Source organism: Oncorhynchus gorbuscha, linkage group LG15 (genome assembly GCF_021184085.1).
Source record: "Oncorhynchus gorbuscha isolate QuinsamMale2020 ecotype Even-year linkage group LG15, OgorEven_v1.0, whole genome shotgun sequence".
Lineage (NCBI taxonomy): Eukaryota > Metazoa > Chordata > Actinopteri > Salmoniformes > Salmonidae > Oncorhynchus > Oncorhynchus gorbuscha.
In genome coordinates, this window is record NC_060187.1 from 52219855 (window position 1) to 52246970 (window position 27116).

The window sequence follows — 27116 nt, forward strand, 5'->3', positions numbered from 1 at the left end:
AAATAAAACCTGCCTTCTTTAGACTACTTAAGTATCTGGAGCATCAGCAGTTTTCAGTTTTCCATGACAGGCTCAAAATGGCCAGAAACAAAGACATTCTTCAGAAACTCATCAGTCTATTCCTAGTGAGAAGTTGCCAAGAAACGGAAGATCTCGTACAACACTGTGTAGTAGTCCTTTCACAGAACAGTGCAAACTGGCTCTTACCAGAATAGAAAGAGTAGTGTGAGGCCCCGGTGCACAACTGAGCAAGAAGACAAGTACATTAGAGTGTCTAGTTTGAGAAACAGACACCTCACAAGTCCTCAACTGGCAGCTTCATTAAATAAATAAATAAATGACATAGGGTCCTGAAAAAGGGACGTTTCTGTCTTTCAAAGATAATTTGTAAAAATCCAAATAACTTCACAGATCTTAATTGTAAAGGGTTTAAACACTGTTTCCCATGCTTGTTCAATGAACCATAAACAATGAATGAACAAACATCTGTGGAATGGTCGTTAAGACACTAAAAGCTTACGGACGGTAGGCAATTATGATCACAGTTATGAAAACTTAGGACACTGAAGAGGCCTTTCTACTGTCTGTGAAAAACACCAAAAGAAAGATGCCCAGGGTCCCTGCTCATCTGCGTGAATGTGCCTTATTCATGCTGCAAGGAGGCATGAGGACTGCAGATGTGGCCAGGGCAATACATTGCAATGTCCGTACTGTGAGACAGGGCAGACAGCTGATCGTCCTCGCAGTGGCAGACCATGTGTAACAACACCTGCACAGGATCGGTACATCCGAACATCACACCTGCGGGACAGGTACAGGGTGGCAACAACAACTGCCCGAGTTACATCAGGAACGTACAATCCCTCCATCGTTGCTCAGACTGTCCGAAATAGGCTGAGAGAGGCTGGACTGAGGGCTTGTTGGCCTGTTGGAAGGCAAGTCCTCACCAGACATCCCCAGCAACAACGTCGCCAATGGGCACAAACCCACCGTCGCTGGAACAGACAGGTCTGGCATAAAGTGCTCTTCACTGACGTCACAGTTTTGTCTCACCAGGGGTGATGGTTGGATTTGCATTTATCGTTGAAGGAATGAGCATTACACTGAGGCCTGTACTCTGGAGCGGGATTGATTTGGAGGTGGAGGGTCCATCATTGTCTGAGGCGGTGTGTCACAGCATCATCGGACTGAGCTTGTTGTCATTGCAGGCAATCTCAACGCTGTGCATTACAGGGAAGACATCCTCCTCCATCATGTGATACCCTTACTGCAGGTTCATCCAGACATGACCCTCCAGCATGACAGTGCCACCAGCCTTACTGCTCGTTCTGTGCGTGATTTCCTGCTAGACAGGAATGTCAGTGTTCTGCCATGGCCAGCGAAGAGCCCAGATCTCAATCTCATTGAGCACATCTGGGACCTTTTTGATCGGAGGGTGAGGGCTAGGGCAATTCCAGCATGCCAGCATGCCACCACCCTGCATACCACTGCTGGCTTGCTTCTGAAAGTAAGCAGGGTTGGTTCTGGTCAGTTCCTGGATGGGAGACCAGATGCTGCTGGAAGTGGTGTTGGAGGGCCAGTAGGAGGCACTCTTTCCTCTGGTCTAAAAAAATATCCCAATGCCCCACGGCAGTGATAGGGGACACTGCCCTGTGTAGGGTGCAGTCTTTCGAATGGGACGTTAAACGGGTGTCCTGACTCTCTGAGGTCATTAAAGATCCATGGCACTTAAGAGTAGGGGTGTTAACCCCGGTGTCCTGGCTAAATTCCCAATCTGGCCCTCAAACCATCACGGTCACCTAATAATCCCCTGTTTACAATTGGCTCATTAATCCCCCTCCTCTCCCCTGTAATTATTCCCCAGGTCATTACTGCAAATGAGAAAAAAAACTTGTGCTAACATGGGGCTCGGATACAGGACATTACTCGGCTGCTTCCTACATGCACATTACAACCGGCAAAGGTAGTTCAAGTTACTTTATGTATGCAAAACTGAATCAAGGTTTCTGTTCAGCTGTTATTGTACCGGCACCCCCTGTATATAGCCTCATTATTGATATATATTTTAATATTTTTTTTAACTTATTTTTTTTAGTACATCTTCTCTAAATTCTATTGTCTTAACTGCATTGTTGGATAAGGGCTTGTAAAGTAAGCATTTCACAGTTCGGTCTACACCTCTTGTATTCGGTGCATGTGACAAATACAATTTAATTTGATTTGATTATTGTCTGATGTCTTTATTTGTAAACTTATACAGGGCTCTCTTGTAAAATAGTTGTATCTCATTTTGTCCCCCTGTTTAAGTACTCACACATTACAATGGAGTGGCCTGTCATTTTGACAATAAGTCAGGGCTGCACTTCGATCATATGTGTGGGCAGGTTGCCCTCGATACTGGGAAAACAAACCTCGCCCCCATGTCTAATAACCGTCTCACTATTACTGGGGGCGGTGATTTGATATTGATTGGATTTCACTGGAGCCCACAGACCTCCACCTTATTGTACCACATGATGGGTACGGAAGCCACCTGTCCCCAGGGACACATGGCCCTTTCCTTGCTATACTATCTGCTGTTATAGCTTTAGAGCTGTCTGTGTCTAGAATGCTGAATGGGGCCCTGTGTCAGGCAGCACATTGTGCTTCCCGATAAAGCCATTATTTCCCCAAGACCTCAGGGGCTTGTAGAGAACTATAGAACTTATCCATCTATTCCTCTTTTCCTCTCTCACTCACTCACTCTCTCTCTCACTTAAATTACAATTGCTTTATTGACATGTCAGAATGTACATATTGCCAAAACATACTTTGAAATTAAGTGATTAATTTACAATATTAATATCATTAAAATAATAATAATAGTCAGGATTGTCAACAGGACAATCAGAAACAACAATAATTAAGGGTAAAAATAACCGTACAATGGATAATAACAATGGCATAGAGGATATGTGCAGATTGGCTGGTCTGTCAGACACTGTCTCTCATCTTATCTTATGCATCAATTTAGTGCACTGCCAACCCACAGCTCTCTACTTCCTCCCTCAACAGGATGGGTAGCCTATTCTCATAAGAGATGTCTTTGAATAATGGTTTCAAATTTGGGGAAATGACACTTATATTTTACATTTTGTTTACATTCTGTTCGGGAAATGCAGCTCTGTCTCGAGTTCTGTTGTGATGCAGTGATGGCATAGCCTCTACAGTGTCTACCCTTTTTCAATGGTAATGCTGTGCTCACTGAGCCTGTACTTTGGTCAAGGCCTTTCTAAGGTTTTGATCAGTAATCATGGTCAAATAGTTTGCCATGGTGTGCTGTCAATTTAGGGTCAGATTGCATGGCATTTTGCTTTGTGTTTCCCAATAGGTCATTTAGTTTTGTTTTGACGATATTGTCATTTTGATATTCTGATCCTGTGGTGTTAGTAGAACAGGTCTTTAAACTCAGGATAAGCTGGATGCGGTGACTCTTTTCTTTGCTCAGCAGAGCTTGGTAAACTTAATTTGTATTATTAGTGGCCTAATTCTCCCCTGATGCATTGTTTGTAGTTTTCCTCTGGACATCTGAGCAATCGTACAGAACTCTGCATGCAGGGTTTCAATGGGGGTGTTTTTCCCGTTGAGTGACATCTTGTTTTGCAAGTGGGACCCCACTCCCCGCTGCAATAAATTGCTATTGGTTCAATGACATATTCAATTAATTTGAGACTCATTTTCAAAGGTGTTTCAATTTGAATTTGTTTTTGCTTTTTAATGACATAGAATGCCCTGCATGCTTTCTCAGTTCATTCATTGCCTCAATTACTGTAGGTGTCCAGTTGAGCTTATTTTTATTGTAGTACTCTGTATATTTTGTACCATTTGAGGACTTTGGCCTAATTCCCTGTGATTTGGATCTTCAATGGAAAATCAATATTTTGGGGTTTACTGCCAGGGTCCAGATCTGGCAGTACTGCTCTAGCAAGTCCAGGCTCTGCTGTAGGCCATGCATGTGCTGTGGGTGACAACAGGCACAGGTCATCCGTGAAGAGCAACCTGAATTGTGGAGACTTATACCAGGTGTTTTTTCTAGAATAGTTGTCAATTCATTGATGTAAATATTGAAAAGTGCCAGGCTGAGATTTGCAACCTTTGAAAAAACCCCACCCCTGATTAAATAATTCTGTCCTTTTCTTGACAATTTTGATGCCACGCGTATTATTGATTTAATTATGTCATATGTTTTACACCCTATACAACTTTCAATAACTTTGTAGAACAGTCCTGTATGCCAAATAAAATAAAATGCTTTTTGGAAGCATAAATGTTGGTCTTATTTTGGTGGATATATTTATCGGTCAGGGTTAGCAGGGTGTAAATATGATCAGTCCAAATTGGATTTTATTCAAGACATTGTGCTTAATATTAAGGACACCTGCTCTTTCCATGACATAAACTGAACAGGTGAATCTAGGTGAAAGCTATGATCCCTTGTTATGACAGAGGTTAAAGAGGGTTTAGACATCGATTGTGTACAGTATGTGTGCCATTCAGATTGTGAACAAGCAAGAGAAAATATTTAAGTGCATTTTGAATGGGGTATGGTAGTAGGTTCCAGGCGCACTGGTTTGTGTCAAGAACTGCAGCGCTGCTGGTTTTCAAGTGTGTATCAAGAATGGTCCACCACTCAAAGGACATCCATCCAACTTGACACAACTGTGGAAAGCATTGGAGTCAACATGGTCCAGCATCCCTGTGGAATGCTTTTGACACCATTTAGAGTCCATGCCCTGACTAATTGAGGCTGTTCTGAAGGAAAGGGGGAGAGAGCAACTTCAATTTTAGGAAGGTGTTCCTATTGTTTTGAATACTCAGTGTATAATACTACAGAAATCCACATTACTGTTTACACAAATGTTTCTGTAATTGTTAGTGTCAAATTTGTATCCATTCTTAAAGATGTGGGTCCTTGGTCTTCTCTCTTTTTTCCCTGACCTATCTTGTGGGTTAGTAACTGTGCAATAAATTGGATGCAATGCATCTAGAGCTTTGTGATAGTAATTAAGACCTCTGCCTCAGGAGGACAGTTTGAATTGATGCCTCTCAAATGCCTCTTACATTTTTTTAAATGCTTCAAAACAAATGCCAAAGCTTCATTCAATTGTATAAAGGATAACAGCAATCAAATTGTTTCAATATTTACCCCTCCATGGTATCTCACTTATTTGTTTTAATTCTACTCCCCAGGTCCTGATCGAAGCAACTGTTTCCAGGGAGCGGCGAGGCTACATCGCCATTGATGACATCATGCTCCTGACCTATCCCTGTTGTGAGTACCATCACCAATGTATAAGAGGAGGGAGGTGGTTGGGGATTGTCGTGGAAATTTCCTCTATTTACCAAATCATGGGAGCAAACCACACACACACACGTCAGAGTTAGTTATAAAAGTCCATCTTTAATTATATGAGCTCTATCACAATCCTGTGACTCTCAGATAAATTCAGTGTCTCTCAGTGAATTCTCTGAGAGCCCCCTTACAAATGCAACTGAGTTCCTTTATTAGCAAAGACACACATAGTCAGACAGCATAGACATAATTCATCGTTCAGCTTTGTCTCCTTTCCCAAACTCCAGAACCATAAATCAATCATCCATATCAACAGGCATATATCAAATTGTCATTTAGATACAACCCACTCTAAATACAAACTCACGGAGAGGAGAGTGAGGCTATAGGTTAAGATAGAAACAACATTAGAGGGAGCATAGAATGATTCCAGATACTGCCACCCTCCTTTCCCCACTGGGAAGGGAGTAAAAGATATGTTTACACATGATGACACTTTGACCTCTCCCCTCTCAGCGGCCCATGCAACTTAGTCTTGACATAGAACAGATAACTGCAACCTCGCCACAGTATTATACAAAAATACCATTCAGATGAGAATTAACTTACACACATTTGATGAATATTAAACATCTTACAAATGTTACCAACAAATTCTGATCCTTCCACGACAGGATTAAGTAACAGTATAAAATAGAAAATGTAGAGACAGATACTGCATAGAGAGTGAAATGTAGAGTTAGTTCCATTTGATAAAGAGGAAAAAAACGCTAATGGAAGATTGATTTTTTTCATTGGTTGATTGCAATGTGGGTCCAAATGTGGGTCCAGGTTAGATGTGAATGACATTTGCCCAAAACACTCACCACATACACTTGCCTCTTCAGCTCCAGCCACTCCCCTGTGATTTAGTCTCAAGAGCACTCATAATGTGCCCAACTGACTCAAGGTTAGAGATGGAAAAATAGAAACCTTTTTCTGATTTATTTATCCCACAAAGTAAATGCACCCTCTAAGCACCCTCTAAGTTCTAAAAAGCTCTTTAGCTCTTCTCTCCTCTGTATTATATACTGTATTATATATAGTGATTATTGATGTTTATTGCAGTGTTTGTATTTTTTGTCAAATGTAGCGCTCATCTGTGAAAGAGCAAGACTCCAAATAAATATTAGATGGTTGACCGATTATGATTTTTCAACGCCGATACCGATTTATTGGAGGACCAAAAAAAGCAGATACCGATTGAACGGCCGATTTAAATAATAATAATGTATTTGTAATAATGACAATTACAACAATACTGAATGAACACTTATTTTAACTTAATATAATACATCAATAAAATCAATTTAGCCTCAAGTAAATAATGAAACATGTTCAATTTGGTTTAAATAATGCAAAAACAAAGTGTTGGAGAAGAAAGTAAAAGTGCAATATGTGCTATGTAAGAAAGCTAACTTTTCAGTTCCTTGCTCAGAACATGAGAACATATGAAAGCTGGTGGTGCCTTTAACATGAGTCTTCAATATTCCCAGGTAAGAAGTTTTAGGTTGTAGTTATTATAGGAATTATAGGACTATTTCCCTCTATACCATTTGTATTTCATTAACCTTTGACTATTGGATGTTCTTATAGGCACTTTAATATTGCCAGTGTAACAGTATAGCTTCCATCCCTCTCCTCGCTCCTCCCTGGGCTTAAACCAGCAACACAACGACAACAGCCATCATCAAAGCAGCGTTACCCATGCAGAGCAAGGGGAACAACTACTAGAAGGCTCAGAGCGAGCCTTTGAAACGCTATTAGCGCGCACTAACTAGCTAGCCATTTCACTTCGGTTACACCAGCCTCATCTCGGGAGTTGATATGCTTGAAGTCATAAACAGCGCAATGCTTGACGCACAACGAAGAGCTGCTGGCAAAATGCACGGAAGTGCTGTTTTAATGAATGTTTACGCGCCTTCTTCTACCTACCACCGCTCAGTAAGATACTTAGATACTTGTATGCTTGTATGCTCAGTCAGATTATATGCAACGCAGGACACGCTAGATATCTAGTAATATCATCAACCATGTGTAGTTAACTAGTGATTATGATTGATTTGTATTTTGATTTGATTTTTGTAAGTCGCTCTGGATAAGAGCGTCTGCTAAATGACTTAAATGTAAATGTAAATGTAATTGATTGTTTTTCATAAAATAAGTTTAATGCTAGCTAGCAACTTACCTTGGCTTACTGCATTCGTGTAATAGGCAGTCTCCTTGTGGAGTGCAATGAGAGAGAGGCAGGTCGTTAATGCGTTGGCCATTCCGATTAATAGGTCGACCTCTAATAAATATTAAATAAAGTGTTTTTCTAGAATGAAATGGCAAATGTGTATTTTGCAAAAACTGGTCCTCTAGGACAGGTATTCCCAAACTGGGGTACGCGCAATGCCGTCGGGGGTACGCCAAATAAAAATGTGCTCGAAGCGTCTTATATGGTGAGCTACCTAGTGGCTAGGACAGGCAAGCCCCATATTATTGTGAAGGACTTAATTATTTCTGGTGCCGCGGATATGGCTGGGGCAATGCTTGGGGAAAAGGCCCAAAAAACTATACAGACAAACCTTCATCAAACAACACTGTTTCACAATTCTTCAGTTACATGGCAGGATATGTTCTGAAACAATTACTGCTTCGCATACAAGTGAATTCTATGCATTACAGCTGGATGAGTCAACAGACTTGGCGGGCCGGGCACAGCTCCTGGTATATGTCCGTTACGTTTATGGGGGTCAATTAAGGAAGACTTCCTCTTCTGGAAACCAGCACAACAGGAGATTATATTTTTTAAGTACTAGACAGCTTTGTGACTTCAAATAGACTTTGATGCAAAAGCCATGATAGGGAGACATGGTGGAGTGTTAACGCGCGTGCAAGCAGTTGCTCCCAACACCACTTTGGTACACTGCAGCATCCACGGAGAGGCTCTTGCTGCCAAGGGAATGACTGACAGCTTGAAATATGTTTTGGACACTACTACAGTGAAAATGGTTAACTTTGTTTAAAGCAAGGCCCCTGAACTCACGTGTATTTTTTTGCACTATGCAATGATATGGGCAGTTTTTTCTCATCTAAATTATCTGAATCTAGGATTACAGGGACTCTTCGCAACTATATTCAATGTGTAGAACAAAATTCAGGCTATGATTAACCTCTTGAAACAAGGGGCACTATTTTATGTTTGGAAAAATAACGTTCCCAAAGTAAATTACCTATTTCTCATGACCAGATGCTAGAATATGCATATAATTGACAGATTAGGATAGAAAACACTATAAAGTTTCCAAAACTGTCAAAATATCGTCTGTGAGTATAATAGAACTGATATTGCAGGCGAAACACTGAGAAAAGTCTTCTATTTTGAAAATGCCATGTTCCATAGCCTCCCATTGCTCTATTTGAAGGGATATCAACCAGATTCCTTTTCCTATCGCTTCCTCAAGGTGTCAACAGCCTTCAGACATAGTTTCAGGCTTTTATTTTGAAAAATGAGCCAGAAAGATAACATCACGTCAGGTGGTCACATGAGTCTTGCTCGTGCAACAGAATTTGGACAGCTATTGTTATTGTTTTTCCCTCTCCTACATTTGCGATTGATATATTATTGATTATATATTTTAAAAACAACCTGAGGCTTGATTAAAAAAATGTTTGACATGTTTCCGTGGACATTACGAATATTATTTGGAATTTGTCTGCGTTGTCATGAACGCTCTTTCCTGTGGATTTCTGAACATAACGCGCCAAACAAACTGAGGTATTTTGGATATAATAATAATCTTTATGGAACTAAAGGAACATTTGTTGTGTAACTGGGAGTCTCGTGAGTGAAAACATCCGAAGATCATCAAAGGTAAACGATTAATTTGATTGCTTTTCTGATTTCCGTGACCAAGCTACCTGATGCTAAGTGTACTTAATGTTTTGTCATTAACTTACAAACACTAGGATTGCTTTCGCTGTAAAGCATAATTTCAAAATCTGAGACGACAGGTGGATTAACAAAAGGCTAAGCTGTGTTTTGCAATATTGCATTTGTGATTTCATGAATATGAATATTTTTTGTAATATTATTTGACTGGGGCGCTATGCTATTCAGTGGTTGCTGATGACAATTATTGTGCTTAAGGGATGGGTAGCTTTAAGAAGTTGGAGCTCTTCTCTGTCTGCATTAACAAGTGTAACAGTATTCTTCTTGCGTTATGTACAATCAATCATCGACACAATCTCTAACTTGTAGCATCATGGAGATTTATTTGGATAGAAACAGCACAAAATTACACGTCATGCAATGCACGGCTCACCATCCAACTCTGCACTCACGCACACTGGTTTGGTGCTTGTTCACTGGGACGATTCTAACTGAAACATCATGCCTCGTAAGCAAGCCACTCAAACCAGACATTTACATTACATTTAAGTAATTTAGCAGACGCTCTTATCCAGAGCGACTTACAAATTGGTGCATTCACCTTATGACATCCAGTGGAACAGTCACTTTACAATAGTGCATCTAAATCTTAAAGGGGGGGGTGAGAAGGATTACTTATCCTATCCTAGGTATTCCTTAAAGAGGTGGGGTTTCAGGTGTCTCCGGAAGGTGGTGATTGACTCCGCTGTCCTGGCGTCGTGAGGGAGTTTGTTCCACCATTGGGGGGCCAGAGCAGCGAACAGTTTTGACTGGGCTGAGCGGGAACTGTACTTCCTCAGTGGTAGGGTAGGGAGGCGAGCAGGCCAGAGGTGGATGAACGCAGTGCCCTTGTTTGGGTGTAGGGCCTGATCAGAGCCTCGAGGTACTGAGGTGCCGTTCCCCTCACAGCTCCGTAGGCAAGCACCATGGTCTTGTAGCGGATGCGAGCTTCAACTTCAGACAGTAACATACCAGGTTGAGTAGGTGAAGGCAAGACAATACTAAAACCAAAAGTCCATTGGCTTAATTAACAATAACATGGGGAATCACCAATGTAATGCCCTCAATGCCCTCATAGGTGAACATGCCTGTTACGTGTTAAGTACAATCAGCGACTTTAAAACATCGAAGTAATACAATAAACCATCATAAGAGACTTTATCATATCCGTCACATTACCATCCTGCAACCTCTACACATGGTCACAATGATGTAAAAACAAAACAAATAAAATATGTGAATACCATTGACCCTCTATTCACATATGAACCTTCAAGAGCTAATTGTCTGCTGATTCCTAATCTCAATCAGTCTTGACACTGGTTTAAATAGTCTTCTTGCCCTTGAACTAATACGACCCAGAGTACCTTCAACTTCATAAGGAGTGACAGGGTTTTGTACTGTTGCAATAGTGGGTCTGTCAACACAGTTGACATCAGTTGATACCCACTGATCAGGTAAGGAATGGTCCGACTTTGGTAGGTCAGTACGGATATTGTAAGCAGACTGGTCAATTAGCTCACTCACTACACTGTTACGGTCTTGGTCAGATTCTTGAAGACTCTCTGATCAAGGCAGACCTTCCAGCTGCAGTACATCTTCCACAAAATACAAAGGTGGAATATCCTGAGCATCCAAGGATCGAACATCACCCTCCAGGCTTATGTCACCTATTCCTTCAGAAGGCAACTCCGACACCCACACTTTTGTTCTGTACTCAGCATCATCATCCACTGCAGCGTCCATGGCAGGTGAGACCACAAGGCCATCATTCATGTCCTCAGACTGTTAATCCAGACATGTCTGTTCCATAATCAACGTCAGTATGAGGAAGTTGACTGGCATTATCAGATTGTGATGTACCGTCTTCTGTCCAGTGGAGCTGTTCTGAATCTTTAAAGTGTGACTGTCAGCATTCAATCCAGTGACAAGGTAGATAGTATCCTCCCAAAGGTCAGCAAGCTTCCGCTTTCCACGCTCCCCCTTGTTAGCCAACAACACTCTATCACCAATCTCCACTGGTGCTCGTCAGACTTTTCTGTCATACAGGTTAACATGCCTCTTCAACTGCTTCACTGCAGATGCCTGTGCTCTATTCGTGGCTTCTTTCAGATCTCTCCTCAAGGACTGAACAAACTGGTCATAGTCGACAATTTCTGGGCCCAGAACATTGTTTTCCAATGTCCTATTCATCCTATCACAGGACCTTTCCTCATCGGATGGTACAGCGTGATGTGAGGCTTCTAAATACCTGAAACACTCAACAGTTCAGCTATTAGAGCACTCTCAAAGGTGGCTCCCTGATCTGAGTGTATACGGCGAGGCATCCTGTAGACACAGAAATAGTTATTCCACAACTGATGAGCTACAGACTTAGAAGACTAGTTTGGACACAAGAAGGCATTTGGTAAAGTGCTCAGTAACAACGAGCACATCAGGGACTTGTTTGAAGAATCTTCTGCAGAACAAAAGTCTATGCACACTAGTTTTGCTAGCTTTGCTTTGGTCAAGATGTATGTCAAGGGATTATTATCCGTCTATACCGTGAACTGCTGCCCCAGTGGTGGAACTTGTCATATAAAGCCCATTTCAATGCAAGAACTTGAGCCTGTGCACAGGATACCTCAACTGCTTATAACTGAGGGGCTTGCTCACAAGGGCTATAGGTCTCGCTCTAGCTCCCCGTTCCTGTACCAGGGACAGCACAGCACCTAAGCTGTTGCTGGACATGTCCACCAAGAGTATAAAGGGTTTGTCGAAGTTGGGGTGGGCCAACAAAACCTGGTCCAGTAAGGCTTGCTTTAGCTGGAATAAGGCCTGTCTGCATTCTGCTGTCCAGTCGGCAGCCATCAACTTCGCTTCTTTTTCCAAAAAGAAGCCTTTTGTCCAGTTGTCAAGCCAAAGAGAGGCTTTGCGATGGTCGAGCAACCTTCAATGAATTGCTGGTGATACACCACCACGCCCAAGACATGAATTTCTTCTGGGATGGAATGTCGGGGACATATTCCATCAGATCAGCTTCTGTTACTCCTGTAATGGCCCTCACCTTCTCAGGGTTTGTAGCTACACCATCCGCACTAATGATATACCCCAGAAACTTCACAGTCCTCTGCATAAAGTGACACTTTTTTTGCACCAACTTCAGGTTGTGAGCCTTGAGATGCTCAAAAACCATTTCCAGGCGCTGTATAGCCAGATCTGCAGTGGGCGCATAGACCAAGACATTGTCAAGGTAACACAGCAGGCTAAGAAAATTCTGACCCCCAAAGTTGTTTAGCATCGTCCTCATAAAGGTTGCAGGACTATTACATAACAGGTGGCATACGGTTGTATTCATACAATCCAAATGGCGATGTAAAAGCTCTGGTCATACTCATGCACTTCCACATTGTAGTAGCCAGAGGTAAGGTCCATTGTCGAGAAAAAGGCATTTCCACCTAAAGCAGCCAGGCGTCAGCCTGTTGAGGGAGTGGGTGGGCGTCTTTCATTGTGCGAGCTTTGAGTAAACGAAAATCAGTACAGTCTCAGGTCTCCAGACTGCTTCCAGACAAGGACAAGGTGTGAGGCAAACTCACTACTAGACTTCTTTATGATTTCACGTTCTTCCATCTCATTCAACACTTGCTTGAGCTTCTCATAATGATTTGGCGAAAGGCATCGGTAGGGCATCCGAAAGGGTTTCTCATCACTCAGTTGAATGCGATGAAGATATCTGGTAGCTTTTCCACAATCCAACTTGTGCCTGGAAAAAATGGACTGGTACTCAGCTATGAGCTGGATGAGTTTCTTCTTACCAGCAGGAGTCACGTGGCAGGAGTCAACGTCAGTATCAGTCACACCTAAGTCACGTAAGACCCCAGGACTGCTTGAACTGTCAGGTCCGTCAGTATTGTGATGTCAGATGGAACCGTCATCAGTCAGAGTAAAGTAATCTTGGCAGTCAGTGAGTATGTTAGCTGTTCTCTGCACTTGCGGCTGAAAAGCTGCTGCAGCTCAGAAACTCCCAAAGGCCTCGTCTTTATCCCACCACAACCAACCAAGACTACCTCTGTAGGAATCAATGATGGCCTTTTCAACACTCCTGCATGCAACAGTTCAGGTAAGACCCTAGAGCTCAAGGTACAAGCCATGGACCAACTGTCAAGCATAGTTCTCACTTCCACTTCTCCTCCTATTAACACCTTGGCATAGAATAAATCATCATATAGGGAATGTTTATGTGTGTTCTGCATTATGATACTCTTCTCAGTCTCCATTTCGTCACAAACACTTTTATATACAGACTCCAAATCAACAGCTCTCACCGATGGGGACTCTACAAAAGGCCCAACACTCTCCCTTCCTACATGCAAGCCTACTAGTTTTCCGGCAGCTGAGCAGTGATTACTGTAGCTCAGAGCTGCGGCCTTGGGGCACTGAGAGTGTGCGTGGACAGCTGCATGGCAGAGGTGATTGGCCCTGCAGTGAAAGTAAGTATTGTGTCCTGCATGCCCACATACTTCACATGGCCCATGAGACCTCAATTAGCTCCTATTCCCTTTTTGGAACTGACAGTTAGACTGTTGTGGCCCCTGCTCCAGCACATGCTCCAGCATTGCAAGGAAACGTTCCAATGGCTCAGCTGAGCGCTGAATAGCCTGGGCTGAGGAAGGCAACACATTACAGTAGGTGATTCCATGTAGGGCCTCACAGCAGGCATGTTGAGTGGCATGACAGCACCAACTTCCTGCTTCATTGTTGCGATGGCTGAGGTCACCTTAGAAAAGTGAAAGTACCTCCGCTCCCTCCTGTATTCATCCAACCTCTCATGGACATCTGCAGCGGTCAACTGCTGTAATGGCGTGCACGTTTCAGCATTAGGGCAATGTCTAATGAACATGACTGTGAGCTCACGAGATGGGTCTTCAACACTTTTCTTCTGTCTCCTTAGATAATCTTCAGCAACCTCCATAGCCCTGTTTAGTCTGAGTCAGTAGTCGAATGGTTGTTCATCAGTCAGAGGTAATATGTCATAATAGTCAGCGAGGGGCATACTTGAAAAAGCAGTGTCACTAAAATGTTGTTTCAATATGTCAAAGATGGGACTTGGGCCTTTAAATAAACAACAGAGAGATTGCTGCGTATGCCCATTTTAACAACATCGTGGGCCCATCCCATAATCCTACCCATAACCTCATCTGCTTGGTCCATCACAGACACGCCCCTCTTACGCATTGTGGCAAAGAAGGGGGTCGAGTGATAAATGGCAGATATGTGAGAGCAGAACTAATAAACGGGCTTTGCCCGATCACTAAAATGGCCACCCCTGTCAGAACTACAGATCACAAAATGGCCGACCGCCAAAACTACAAGTCCCAGAAGCAAGGGAACCCTCAGAAAGTGGAGCCGACCCACAGATAAAGCGTCAAGAAAAACTAGGAAGGGAGAGAGAGAGCTGGAAGGATCTATGAACAATAGAGAAAGAGACAATAGAGATTGGCTGGATTTACCGGGTATGAGCTGGATTGTTTTGGATTTACCTGTTGGTGTTTGGACCTGGACCGATTTGTGTACCGAACCCTGCTATCCTTGACCTCGCCTACGGCCTGGGTGGACCAGGACGGAGAAACAAACACACAGGTGCTGTCCTGTTCGAAAGAACTCTCATTCTTGGGTGATTTGGTGACAGTTTACCACTTAATTTGTGACAAACGCTCCTAACCTTGAAGAGGTTTGCCACAGCATGTAAACCCAGACCATTTCCTCCCACTCATGCACTGTGCACTTTCAGAGCCAACCCCCCCTAAAGTACACCGGCTACCTATCAGACTTCAATACCAGGTTCAGGCCCGACACATCCATACCGTTAGAGCTGCGTGCATTCCCCATAACATTCCCCAAAATCAAAAGTAACAGTCAGTATCTGGTGTGGCCACCAGCTGCATTAAGTATGGCAGTGCATCTCCTCCTCATGGACTGCACCAGATTTGCCAGTTCATGCTGTGAGACTCTTCTACCAAGGAACCAGCAAGTTCCCAGACATTTCTGGGGGGGGGAATGGTCCTAGGCCTCACCCTCCGATCCAACAGGTCCCAGACGTGCTCAATGGGATTGAGATCCGGGCTCTTCGCTGGCCATGGCAGAACACTGACATTCCTGTCTTGCAGGAAATCACGCACAGAACGAGCAGTATGGCTGGTGGCATTGTCATACTGGAGGGTCATGTCAGGATGAGCCTGCAGGGAGGGTGGAGGATGTCTTCCCTGTAATGCACAGCGTTGAGATTGCCTGCAATGACAACAAGCTCTGTTCGATGATGCTGTGACACACCGCCTCAGACCATGACGGACCCTCCACCTCCAAATCGATCCCGCTCCATAGCTTCTTGATATGTCACACCTGTCAGGTGGATGGATTCTCTTGGCAAGGGAGAAATGCTCACTAACAGGGATGTAAACACATTTGAGAAAAAGCTTTTTGTGCATATGGAACATTTCTGGGATCTTTTATTTTAGTTGATTGCAAATGTTGCCAACACTTTACATGTTACATTTATATTTTTGTACAGTAGTGTTTCTACTGTATGGTTTTATAGACACCACATGCCATGGAGACAGGAAGGGATTTAAATCAGAGATGCTGACTATGTCCCTGCCAAGCCACCCAGTGGTTCCCTGCATCTCCCATGGAGAGCAGATGGTATTTTCTACACCCCCTCAGTGCTACCATTAAATAATTAAGACTGTCATCAGGACCTGGGCACAATACTGTCTACGGTGGCACACGGCCAGCCTGCACCATTTGTCACAGGGAAAGGAGACAAAAGTGAAGTGAAAAAAGTATAAGTATAAGCTCCTTCCTTCTTGTAAATTCTGGTTGAGACCGCTTGACATTTCTGTTGTAGTCTCTATAGTCCTAGTCTTTGACTCTGAAACCAGTGTTGCAGTCAAATTAAAGAGTCCCCGGGATGTGATCTGACACATTTATACTACCAAGTTCTTTAGTCAACAGAAGGACCAGTTTTTTTTATGACATTAGTTTTTGTGTTTGTTTATGATGACTCATATCTACGATGAATTATGAATTAACCTTAGACGGGGGAGTCGTCTATGGGAAACATGACCACCTGTGGACTACAAATGCACGAGGCATCTTCGCCTCTCCCCCTGCCTATTCACACAAAGTAGATCAACAGATTCTCTCTCTCTGCCAGAAAGCAACAGTGTAATGAAACACTGAACATGGAAGAGCAGGACTTGAAACATTCGCCTCTCTCATTTTGATTTTACTACTACTCCACCTCTACAGTAACGTCTCCTGTCTGTCAATCACTTTGATTGACAGGTTGGGTTGTCCTCCATTTTGTGGCCTGTGCTGGAGGCTCTAACCCAGTGGTTAGACTCTGCGGGAAGTCCGTCTCACAGAGCTGTGGAGGAGCAGGAGAGCTCCAGTGTTAATCACAGTGTAGCTGGGTGGGATTTCTGCTGCATCACCCACACTCTAACTAACCTCGGAGCTTGTCCTTATTAGAAGAGTGCTGCTGTCCTTCATCAGTGTCGTGGCGTTGTATTAGTTCATGTGATGACTGTTGTTCATCGAATGATTAAAAGTTTCTAATTGCGTGATTAACTGAATCAAGCAATTATTAACTCATTAACCTGGGGCACCATGGGAACACTAGTTTTTATTGAGTTGCTATTTCCCCAAAATACTCAAAGAATATCAGAATATCGATTTTACAACAGCCGCTAATTAACTAGTTACCTCTACAATCTCGTTCTGAACGTCGTATAGTCCGAGAATCTGCACGGACCCGGGTCTCACCAATGAGTTCGTACCACTCTAATCTTAGTTGACATCATAGATGTCATCCTGACCAACTGGCCCTCCAAATACACCTCCGCTGTCTTCAACCAGGATCTCAGCGACCACTGCCTCATTGCCTGTATCCGCTACGGTGCCGCAGTCAAACAACAACCCCTCAACACTGTCAAACGCTCCCTAACACACTTCTGTGAGCAGGCCTTTCTAATCGACCTGGCCCGGGTATCCTGGAAGAACATTGACCTCATCCCGTCAGTTGAGGATGCCTGGTTATTCTTTAAGAGTAACTTCCTCACCATTTTAGATAAGCATGCTCCGTTCAAAAAATGCAGAACTAAGAACAGATACAGCCCTTGGTTCACTCCAGACCTGACTGCCCTCGACCAGCACAAAAACATCCTGTGGCGGACTGCAATAGCATCGAACAGTCCCCGTGATATGCAACTGTTCAGGGAAGTCAGGAACCAATACACGCAGTCAGTCAGGAAAGCTAAGGCCAGCTTCTTCAGGCAGAAGTTTGCATCCTGTAGCTCCAACTCCAAAAAGTTCTGGGACACTGAAGTCCATGGAGAACAAGAGCACCTCCTCCCAGCTGCCCACTGCACTGAGGCTAGGGAACACGGTCACCACCGACAAATCCATGATTATCGAAAACTTCAACAAGCATTTCTCAACGGCTGGCCATGCCTTCTGCCTGGCTACTCCTACCTCGGCCAACAGCTCCGGCCCCCCCGCAGCTCCTCACCCAAGCCTCTCCAGGTTCTCCTTTACCCAAATCCAGATAGCAGATGTTCTGAAAGAGCTGCAAAACCTGGACCCGTATAAATCAGCTTGGCTTGACAATCTGGACCCTCTATTTCTGAAACTATCCGCCGCCATTGTCGCAACCCCTATTACCAGCCTGTTCAACCTCTCTTTCATATCGTCTGAGATCCCGAAGGATTGGAAAGCTGCCGCAGTCATCCCCCTTTTCAAAGGGGGAGACACCCTGGACCCAAACTGTTACAGACCTATATCCATCCTGCCCTGCCTATCTAAGGTCTTCGAAAGCCAAGTCAACAAACAGGTCACTGACCATCTCGAATCCCACCGCACCTTCTCCGATATGCAATCTGGTTTCCGAGCCGGTCACGGGTGCACCTCAGCCACACTCAAGGTACTAAACGACATCATAACCGCCATCGATAAAAGACAGTACTGTGCAGCCATCTTCATCGACCTTGCCAAGGCTTTCGACTCTGTCAATCACCATATTCTTATCGACAGACTCAGTAGCCTCGGTTTTTCGGATGACTGCCTTGCCTGGTTCACCAATTACTTTGCAGACAGAGTTCAGTGTGTCAAATCGGAGGGCATGTTGTCCGATCCTCTGGCAGTCTCTATGGGGGTGCCACAGGGTTCAATTCTCGGGCCGACTCTTTTCTCTATATATATCAATGATGTTGCTCTTTCTACGGGCGATTCCCTCATCCACCTCTACGCAGACGACACCATTCTATACACTTTCGGCCCGTCATTGGACACTGTGCTATCTAACCTCCAATCGAGCTTCAATGCCATACAAGACTCCTTCCGCGGCCTCCAACTGCTCTTAAACGCTAGTAAAACCAAATGCATGCTTTTCAACCGATCGCTGCCTGCACCCGCATGCCCGACTAGCATCACCACACTGGATGGTTCCGACCTTGAATATGTGGACACCTATAAGTACCTAGGTGTCTGGCTAGACTGCAAACTCTCCTTCCAGACCCATATCAAACATCTCCAATCGAAAATCAAATCAAGAGTCGGCTTTCTATTCCGCAACAAAGCCTCCTTCACTCACGCTGCCAAGCTTACCTTAGTAAAACTGACTATCCTACCGATCCTCGACTTTGGCGATGTCATTTACAAAATTGCTTCCAACACTCTTCTCAGCAAACTGGATGCAGTTTATCACAGTGCCATCCGTTTTGTCACTAAAGCACCTTATACTACCCACCACTGCGACTTGTATACTCTAGTCGGCTGGCCCTCGCTACATATTCGTCGCCAGACCCACTGGCTCCAGGTCATCTACAAGGCCATGCTAGGCAAAGCTCCGCCTTATCTCAGCTCACTGGTCACGCTGGCAACACCCATCTGTAGCACGCGCTCCAGCAGGTGTATCTCATTGATCATCCCTAAAGCCAACACCTCATTCGGCCGCCTTTAGTTCCAGTACTCTGCTGCCTGTGACTGGAACGAATTGCAAAAATCGCTGAAGTTGGAGACTTTTATCTCCCTCACCAACTTTAAACATCAGCTATCTGAGCAGCTAACCGATCGCTGCAGCTGTACATAATCTATTGGTAAATAGCCCACCCATTTTCACCTACCTCATTCCCATACTGTTTTTATACTGTTTTTATTTATTTACTTTTCTGCTCTTTTGCACACCAATATCTCTACCTGTACATGATCATCTGATCATTTATCACTCCAGTGTTAATCTGCAATATTGTAATTATTCGCCTACCTCCTCATGCCTTTTGCACACATTGTATATAGACTCCCCTTTCTCTACCGTGTTATTGACTTGTTAATTGTTTACTCCATGTGGAACTCTGTGTTGTCTGTTCACACTGCTATGCTTTATCTTGGCCAGGTCGCAGTTGCAAATAAGAACCTGTTCTCAACTAGCCTACCTGATTAAATAAAGGTGAAATAAAAAAATAAAATAAAAAAATAATATAATGATGTAATTATGTGGGGAAGGTCTCCGAGGATTCTCTGCGTGGACCGTTCAGCTGCTCGATGACACACTTCTCTGGCGCACCTCTCTGATCGTCCTCCCGATGTCAGTGTCCTTTTGGCTTAGGAGTCTGTTCCCTCACCCAGAAGGTGTCTTCTGAGGACAGACAGCTCTGTAGCTCAGAGCTCACAGCGTTGGAATGAAACAATTTAGATACCACGATTCGATGAGAGATGGAGGCTAGGTGGTTCGACTTGAATTCACCCGCTTAGACACAGCTACTCATCCGTAGCTTGGGTAGAAAAATATTTATTTGTCTTCAAACTTGCGTCGCGTTTTGGGTTCGTTGACTTTTTAGACCTTGGCTGCAGCTTGGGTCACGTAGTCTTCTCTGTAAATTCTTTACTCACAGATTTTATACCCTTGGGTCAGAAGTGGGCGTAACCGCCTTTAGGGCAATTCTCTGGGCGTACCAAGTTAAGAGCAAGGTCTAGGTTTTTCTCAAACCAATTCTAGACAACTAACTTAACATTTCATCGTTACCAAAACATTCCCTTTGATTTGGACATTTTCCACACAACGTACAATGTATAAACATCAAACATATACTAGGAAAACTCTTCACGTTACAATGTTTTTGTAATAACGTCATCTATTAACCTTTAATAACAAAACAAAAATGACATTCCATCTATCGTCATGACCACCATTGTGGCTGACTAAAACCATTGTTCCAAAGTCCCTTTATTTACATTTACATTACATTTAAGTCATTTAGCAGACGCTCTTATCCAGAGCGACTTACAAATTGGTGCATTCACCTTATGACATCCAGTGGGACAGTCACTTAACAATAGTGCATCTAAAACTTAGGGGGGGGGGGTGGGGTGAGAGGGATTACTTAACCTATCCTAGGTATTCCTTAAAGAGGTGGGGTTTCAGGTGTCTCCGGAAGGTGGTGATTGACTCCGCTGTCCTGGCGTCGTGAGGGAGTTTGTTCCACCATTGGGGGGCCAGGGCAGCGAACAGTTTTGACTGGGCTGAGCGGGAGCTGTACTTCCTCAGTGGTAGGGAGGCGAGCAGGCCAGAGGTGGATGAACGCAGTGCCCTTGTTTGGGTGTAGGGCCTGATCAGAGCCTGGAGGTACTGAGGTGCCGTTCCCCTCACAGCTCCGTAGGCAAGCACCATGGTCTTGTAGCGGATGCGAGCTTCAACTGGAAGCCAGTGGAGAGAACGGAGGAGCGGGGTGACGTGAGAGAACTTGGGAAGGTTGAACACCAGACGGGCTGCGGCGTTCTGGATGAGTTGAAGGGGTTTAATGGCACAGGCAGGGAGCCCAGCCAACAGCGAGTTGCAGTAATCCAGACGGGAGATGACAAGTGCCTGGATTAGGACCTGCGCCGCTTCCTGTGTGAGGCAGGGTCGTACTCTGCGGATGTTGTAGAGCATGAACCTACAGGAACGGGCCACCGCCTTGATGTTAGTTGAGAACGACAGGGTGTTGTCCAGGATCACGCCAAGGTTCTTGGCGCTCTGGGAGGAGGACACAATGGAGTTGTCAACCGTGATGGCGAGATCATGGAACGGGCAGTCCTTCCCCGGGAGGAAGAGCAGCTCCGTCTTGCCGAGGTTCAGCTTGAGGTGGTGATCCGTCATCCACACTGATATGTCTGCCAGACATGCAGAGATGCGATTCGCCACCTGGTCATTAGAAGGGGGAAAGGAGAAGATTAATTGTGTGTCGTCTGCATAGCAATGATAAGAGAGACCATGTGAGGTTATGACAGAGCCAAGTGACTTGGTGTATAGCGAGAATAGGAGAGGGCCAAGAACAGAGCCCTGGGGGACACCAGTGGTGAGAGCGCGTGGTGAGGAGACAGATTCTCGCCACGCCACCTGGTAGGAGCGACCTGTCAGGTAGGACGCAATCCAAGCGTGGGCCGCGCCGGAGATGCCCAACTCGGAGAGGGTGGAGAGGAGGATCTGATGGTTCACAGTATCGAAGGCAGCCGATAGATCTAGAAGGATGAGAGCAGAGGAGAGAGAGTTAGCTTTAGCAGTGCGGAGCGCCTCCGTGATACAGAGGAGAGCAGTCTCAGTTGAATGACTAGTCTTGAAACCTGACTGATTTGGATCAAGAAGGTCATTCAGAGAGAGATAGCGGGAGAGCTGGCCAAGGACGGCACGTTCAAGAGTTTTGGAGAGAAAAGAAAGAAGGGATACTGGTCTGTAATTGTTGACATCGGAGGGATCGAGTGTAGGTTTTTTCAGAAGGGGTGCAACTCTCGCTCTCTTGAAGACGGAAGGGACGTAGCCAGCGGTCAGGGATAAGTTGATGAGCGAGGTGAGGTAAGGGAGAAGGTCTCCGGAAATGGTCTGGAGAAGAGAGGAGGGGATAGGGTCGAGCGGGCAGGTTGTTGGGCGGCCGGCCGTCACAAGATGCGAGATTTCATCTGGAGAGAGAGGGGAGAAAGAGGTCAGAGCACAGGGTAGGGCAGTGTGAGCAGAACCAGCAGTGTCGTTTGACTTAGCAAACGAGGATCGGATGTCGTCGACCTTCTTTTCAAAATGGTTGACGAAGTCATCTGCAGAGAGGGAGGAGGGGGGGGGGCGGAGGATTCAGGAGGGAGGAGAAGGTGGCAAAGAGCTTCCTAGGGTTAGAGGCAGATGCTTGGAATTTAGCGTGGTAGAAAGTGGCTTTAGCAGCAGAGACAGAGGAGGAAAATGTAGAGAGGAGGGAGTGAAAGGATGCCAGGTCCGCAGGGAGGCGAGTTTTCCTCCATTTCCGCTCGGCTGCCCGGAGCCCTGTTCTGTGAGCTCGCAATGAGTCATCGAGCCACGGAGCGGGAGGGGAGGACCGAGCCGGCCTGGAGGATAGGGGACATAGAGAGTCAAGGGATGCAGAGAGGGAGGAGAGGAGGGTTGAGGAGGCAGAATCAGGAGATAGGTGGGAGAAGGTTTGAGCGGAGGGAAGAGATGATAGGATGGAAGAGGAGAGAGTAGCGGGGGAGAGAGAGCGAAGGTTGGGACGGCGCGATACCATCCGAGTAGGGGCAGTGTGGGAGGTGTTGGATGAGAGCGAGAGGGAAAAGGATACAAGGCAGTGGTCGGAGACTTGGAGGGGAGTTGCAATGAGGTTAGTGGAAGAACAGCATCTAGTAAAGATGAGGTCGAGCGTATTGCCTGCCTTGTGAGTAGGGGGGAAGGTGAGAGGGTGAGGTCAAAAGAGGAGAGGAGTGGAAAGAAGGAGGCAGAGAGGAAAGAGTCAAAGGTAGACGTGGGGAGGTTAAAGTCGCCCAGAACTGTGAGAGGTGAGCCGTCCTCAGGAAAGGAGCTTATCAAGGCATCAAGCTCATTGATGAACTCTCCGAGGGAACCTGGAGGGCGATAAATGATAAGGATGTTAAGCTTGAAAGGGCTAGTAACTGTGACAGCATGGAATTCAAAGGAGGCGATAGACAGATGGGTAAGGGGAGAAAGAGAGAATGACCACTTGGGAGAGATGAGGATCCCGGTGCCACCACCCCGCTGACCAGACGCTCTCGGGGTGTGCGAGAACACGTGGGCGGACGAAGAGATAGCAGTAGGAGTAGCAGTGTTGTCTGTGGTGATCCATGTTTCCGTCAGTGCCAAGAAGTCGAGGGACTGGAGGGAGGCATAGGCTGAGATGAACTCTGCCTTGTTGACCGCAGATTGGCAGTTCCAGAGGCTACCGGAGACCTGGAACTCCACGTGGGTCGTGCGCGCTGGGACCACCAGAGTAGGGTGGCCGCGGCCACGCGGTGAGGAGCGTTTGTATGGTCTGTGCAGAGAGGAGAGAACAGGGATAAACAGACACATAGTTGACAGGCTACAGAAGAGGCTACGCTAATGCAAAGGAGATTGGAATGACAAGTGGACTACACGTCTCGAATGTTCAGAAAGTTAAGCTACGTAGCAAGAATCTTATTGACTAAAATGATTAAAATGTTTAATGTTCTGAAGCTGGTTCTCCATAGTAACAGGACAAAGGAATGTGTCTGTGGCCTGAGATTTACCAGGGGTGTGAGGGGTCATAAAACCCCCACATCTTCAGACTCCTCGATCTCTCCTCCTCTGGGTTGAGAGATAATCTGTAGGGTTGTGGTCTCCTGTAACCTGACCTGATCAGGACAGTCATGACATCAGCAACAATGTTCTCGAGCCTGATTTCTCTGCGGTCTGGGGATCTGGCTAAAGGATGTTCACCTAACTTCCATTGATGCCCGTGTTATGACGTATCGCCACGGTGAAAGGTTGTTGATAATATTAGCCACCAGCAATTAATTTCTAGGTTGTGTATTGGATGACTTTGTTTATTGTAGGACAATAAAGGGAGATAACAAGCAATATGTCAATGAGTCAACCAGCGGTGAGATCCTTCATGGGAGAAAATTAGTGTCTGATTCTTATCTAATTAAACATAAAAGTTTGAATTACGTTGTTGTATAATGTGAAAAGCTGTTCTTTCACAGTCACACACATCTCACACTGGTAATGAAGCTGATCAAAGTCTGATTTATGAAATTTTACTGCAGCTCTTTAGAAATCACAGAATGTAGTATTTTATTTTTTATTTAACTAGGCAAGTCAGTTAAGACAAATTCTTATTTTACAATGACAGCCTACCCCGGCCAAACTCTCCCCTAACCAGGACAATGCTGGGCCAATTGTGCACCACCCTATGGGACTCCTGATCACAGCCGGTTGTGATACAGCCCGGGATAGAACCAGGGTCTGTAGTGACGCCTCTAGCACTGAAATGCAGTGCCTTAGACCGCTGCGCCACCCGGGAGCCTTAGTATAGCTGAAAATCCTGACTGGCATTGTGATTGGCTGTCTGTCATGGCACAGCAGTCCTTTGATTTCTACTCTCTCATTCTGTTCCTACAGATAAGGCACCCCACTTCTCCCGGCTGGGGGATGAGGAGGTCAACGCTGGGCAGAATGCCACCTTCCAGTGTGTGGCATCGGGCCGGGCATCGGAAGCTGAGAAGTTCCTACTGGAGGTCAGTGGGGATTTGGAGGGCACATCTGTAGTATTTATTTTCTTTCAAATACTTTTGAGAGTTTGATTGAGCCTGTCTGGAGTGCCAGGTAGGTGGGTTTGCACTTTTGCGTTCATTTTCAACTATTACATGAGTTCCATTGAGCCAGGCAAGCTCGATCAAGCGCAGCTGAAGTATTTCAAAGAAACCAAATATTATTTGAATGCAGGTCTCTTTGGGAATACCAGCACTTTTGAGTTCTACTTGAAGTGTGTTTGTGGTCATGCCATTAAGAGGGAAACTTTAAACGATGGGTGAGTGTCTTTGAATTACAGTTGAAGTTGAAAGTTTACATACACTTCAGTTGGAGCCATTAAAACTCGTTTTTCAACCACTCCACAAACTTCTTGTTAATTAAGACTATAGTATTGGCAAGTCGTTTAGGACATCTACTTTGTGCATGATATAAGTAATTTTTCCAACAATTGTTTACAGACAGATCATTTCACTTATAATTCACTGTATCACAATTTCAATGGGTCAGAAGTTTACATACACTAAGTTGACTGTGCCTTTAAACAGCTTAGAAATTCCAGAAAATTATGTAATGGCTTTAGAAGCTTCTGATTGGCTAATTTACATAATATATAATAATATATGCCATTTAGCAGACGCTTTTATCCAAAGCGACTTACATCATTTGAATCAATTGGAGGTGTACCTGTGAACGTATTTCAAGGCCCAGCTTCAAACTCAGTGCCTCTTTCCATCATGGGAAAATCAAAATAAATCAGCCAAGACCTCAGCATTTTTTTTATTGACCTCCACAAGTCTGGTTCATCCTTGGGAGCAATTTACAAATGCCTGAAGGTACCATGTTCATCTGTACAAACAATAGTACGTAAGTATAAACACCATGGGACATGCAGCCATCATACCGCTCAGAAAGAAAAGCGTTCTGTTTCCTAGAGATAAATGTACTTTGGTTCGAAAAGTGCAAATCAATCTCAGAACAACAGCAAAGGACATTGTGAAGATGCTGGAGGAAACAGGTACAAAATTATCTTTATCCACAGTATAAAGTCCTATATCGACATAACCTGAAAGGCCGCTCAGCAAGGAAGAAGCAACTGATCCAAAACCACAATAAAAAAGCTGGACTATGGTTTGCAACTGCACATGGGGACAAAGATCATACTTTTTGGAGAAATGTCCTCTGAACTGTTTGGCAATAATGACCATCATTGTGTTTGGAGTAAAAACTGGAGGCTTGCAAGCCGAAGAACACCGTCCCAGCCGTGAAGCATGGGGGTGGCAGCATCATGTTGTGGGGGTGCTTTGCTGCAGGAGGGACTGGTGCACTTCACAAAATAGATGGCATCATTAGGTAGGAAAATTATGTGAATATATTGAAGCAACATCTCAAGACATCAGTCAGGAAGTTTAAATCTTGGTTGTAAATGGGTCTTCCAAAAGGACAATGACCGCAAGCATACTTCCAAAGTTGTGGCAAAATGGCATAAGGACAACAAAGCCAAGGTATTGGAGTGGCCATCACAAATCCCTGACCTCAATCAGTTACACCAGCTCTGTCAGGAGGAATGGGCCAAAAAAATAGAAAGTTGGGGGCAGAACTGAAAAAGTGTGTGCGAGCAAGGAGGCCTACAAACCCGACTCAGTTACACCAGCTCTGTCAGGAGGAATGGGCCAAAAGTCACCCAACTTATTGTGGGAAGCTTGTGGAAGGCTACCCAAAATGTTTGACCCAAGTTAAACAATTTAAAGCAATGCTACCAAATACTAATTGAGTGTATGTAAACTTACCCACTGAGAATGTGAATATACTGAATATACAATACTATTATTCTGACATTTCACATTCTTAAAATAAAGTGGTGATCCTAACTGACCTAAAACAGGGAATCTTTACTTGGATTAAATGTCACGAATTGTGAAAAACTGAGTTTAAATGTACTTGGCTAAGGTGTATGTAAACTTCTGACTTCAACTGTATAAACATGCTTGTGGTAGTATTTAAATTCAGCAGAGCATTCGGGAGAGTTTTAATGCTACGCTCCAGCCTTGAAGACTCTCCAGCCCAGCACCTTTGAAAATCGAGTTTGCTCATGAAATCACAGTGCTCTGCTTTCTTCACAGCCTTCTTCCTTTATCCAAATAGAGGGCTCTGTTTTTAATATCCCCTTTTCCCACTTGTATGCTTTATTCATGCTAATTCCATCCCTCTGAAGGTCAGGAAGGCCACTGTATTGTATGTCTGAGTGAATAACATTCATTGGTTTTAAAAAC

General features: G+C 44.6%; 1 protein-coding gene across 3 annotated transcripts in view; it reads left to right on the top strand.

Annotated features, from left to right (window-relative positions):
- Positions 1–27116, top strand: part of LOC123997477 (receptor-type tyrosine-protein phosphatase U-like) — a 313670-nt gene that overhangs the window by 140427 nt on the left and 146127 nt on the right. For all 3 annotated transcript variants that reach the window (XM_046301752.1, XM_046301754.1, XM_046301753.1), the window contains exons 4-5: positions 5230–5311; positions 24715–24830. In XM_046301752.1, coding sequence (XP_046157708.1) covers positions 5230–5311; positions 24715–24830 — 198 coding nt within the window. The remainder of the gene's footprint in view (positions 1–5229; positions 5312–24714; positions 24831–27116) is intronic.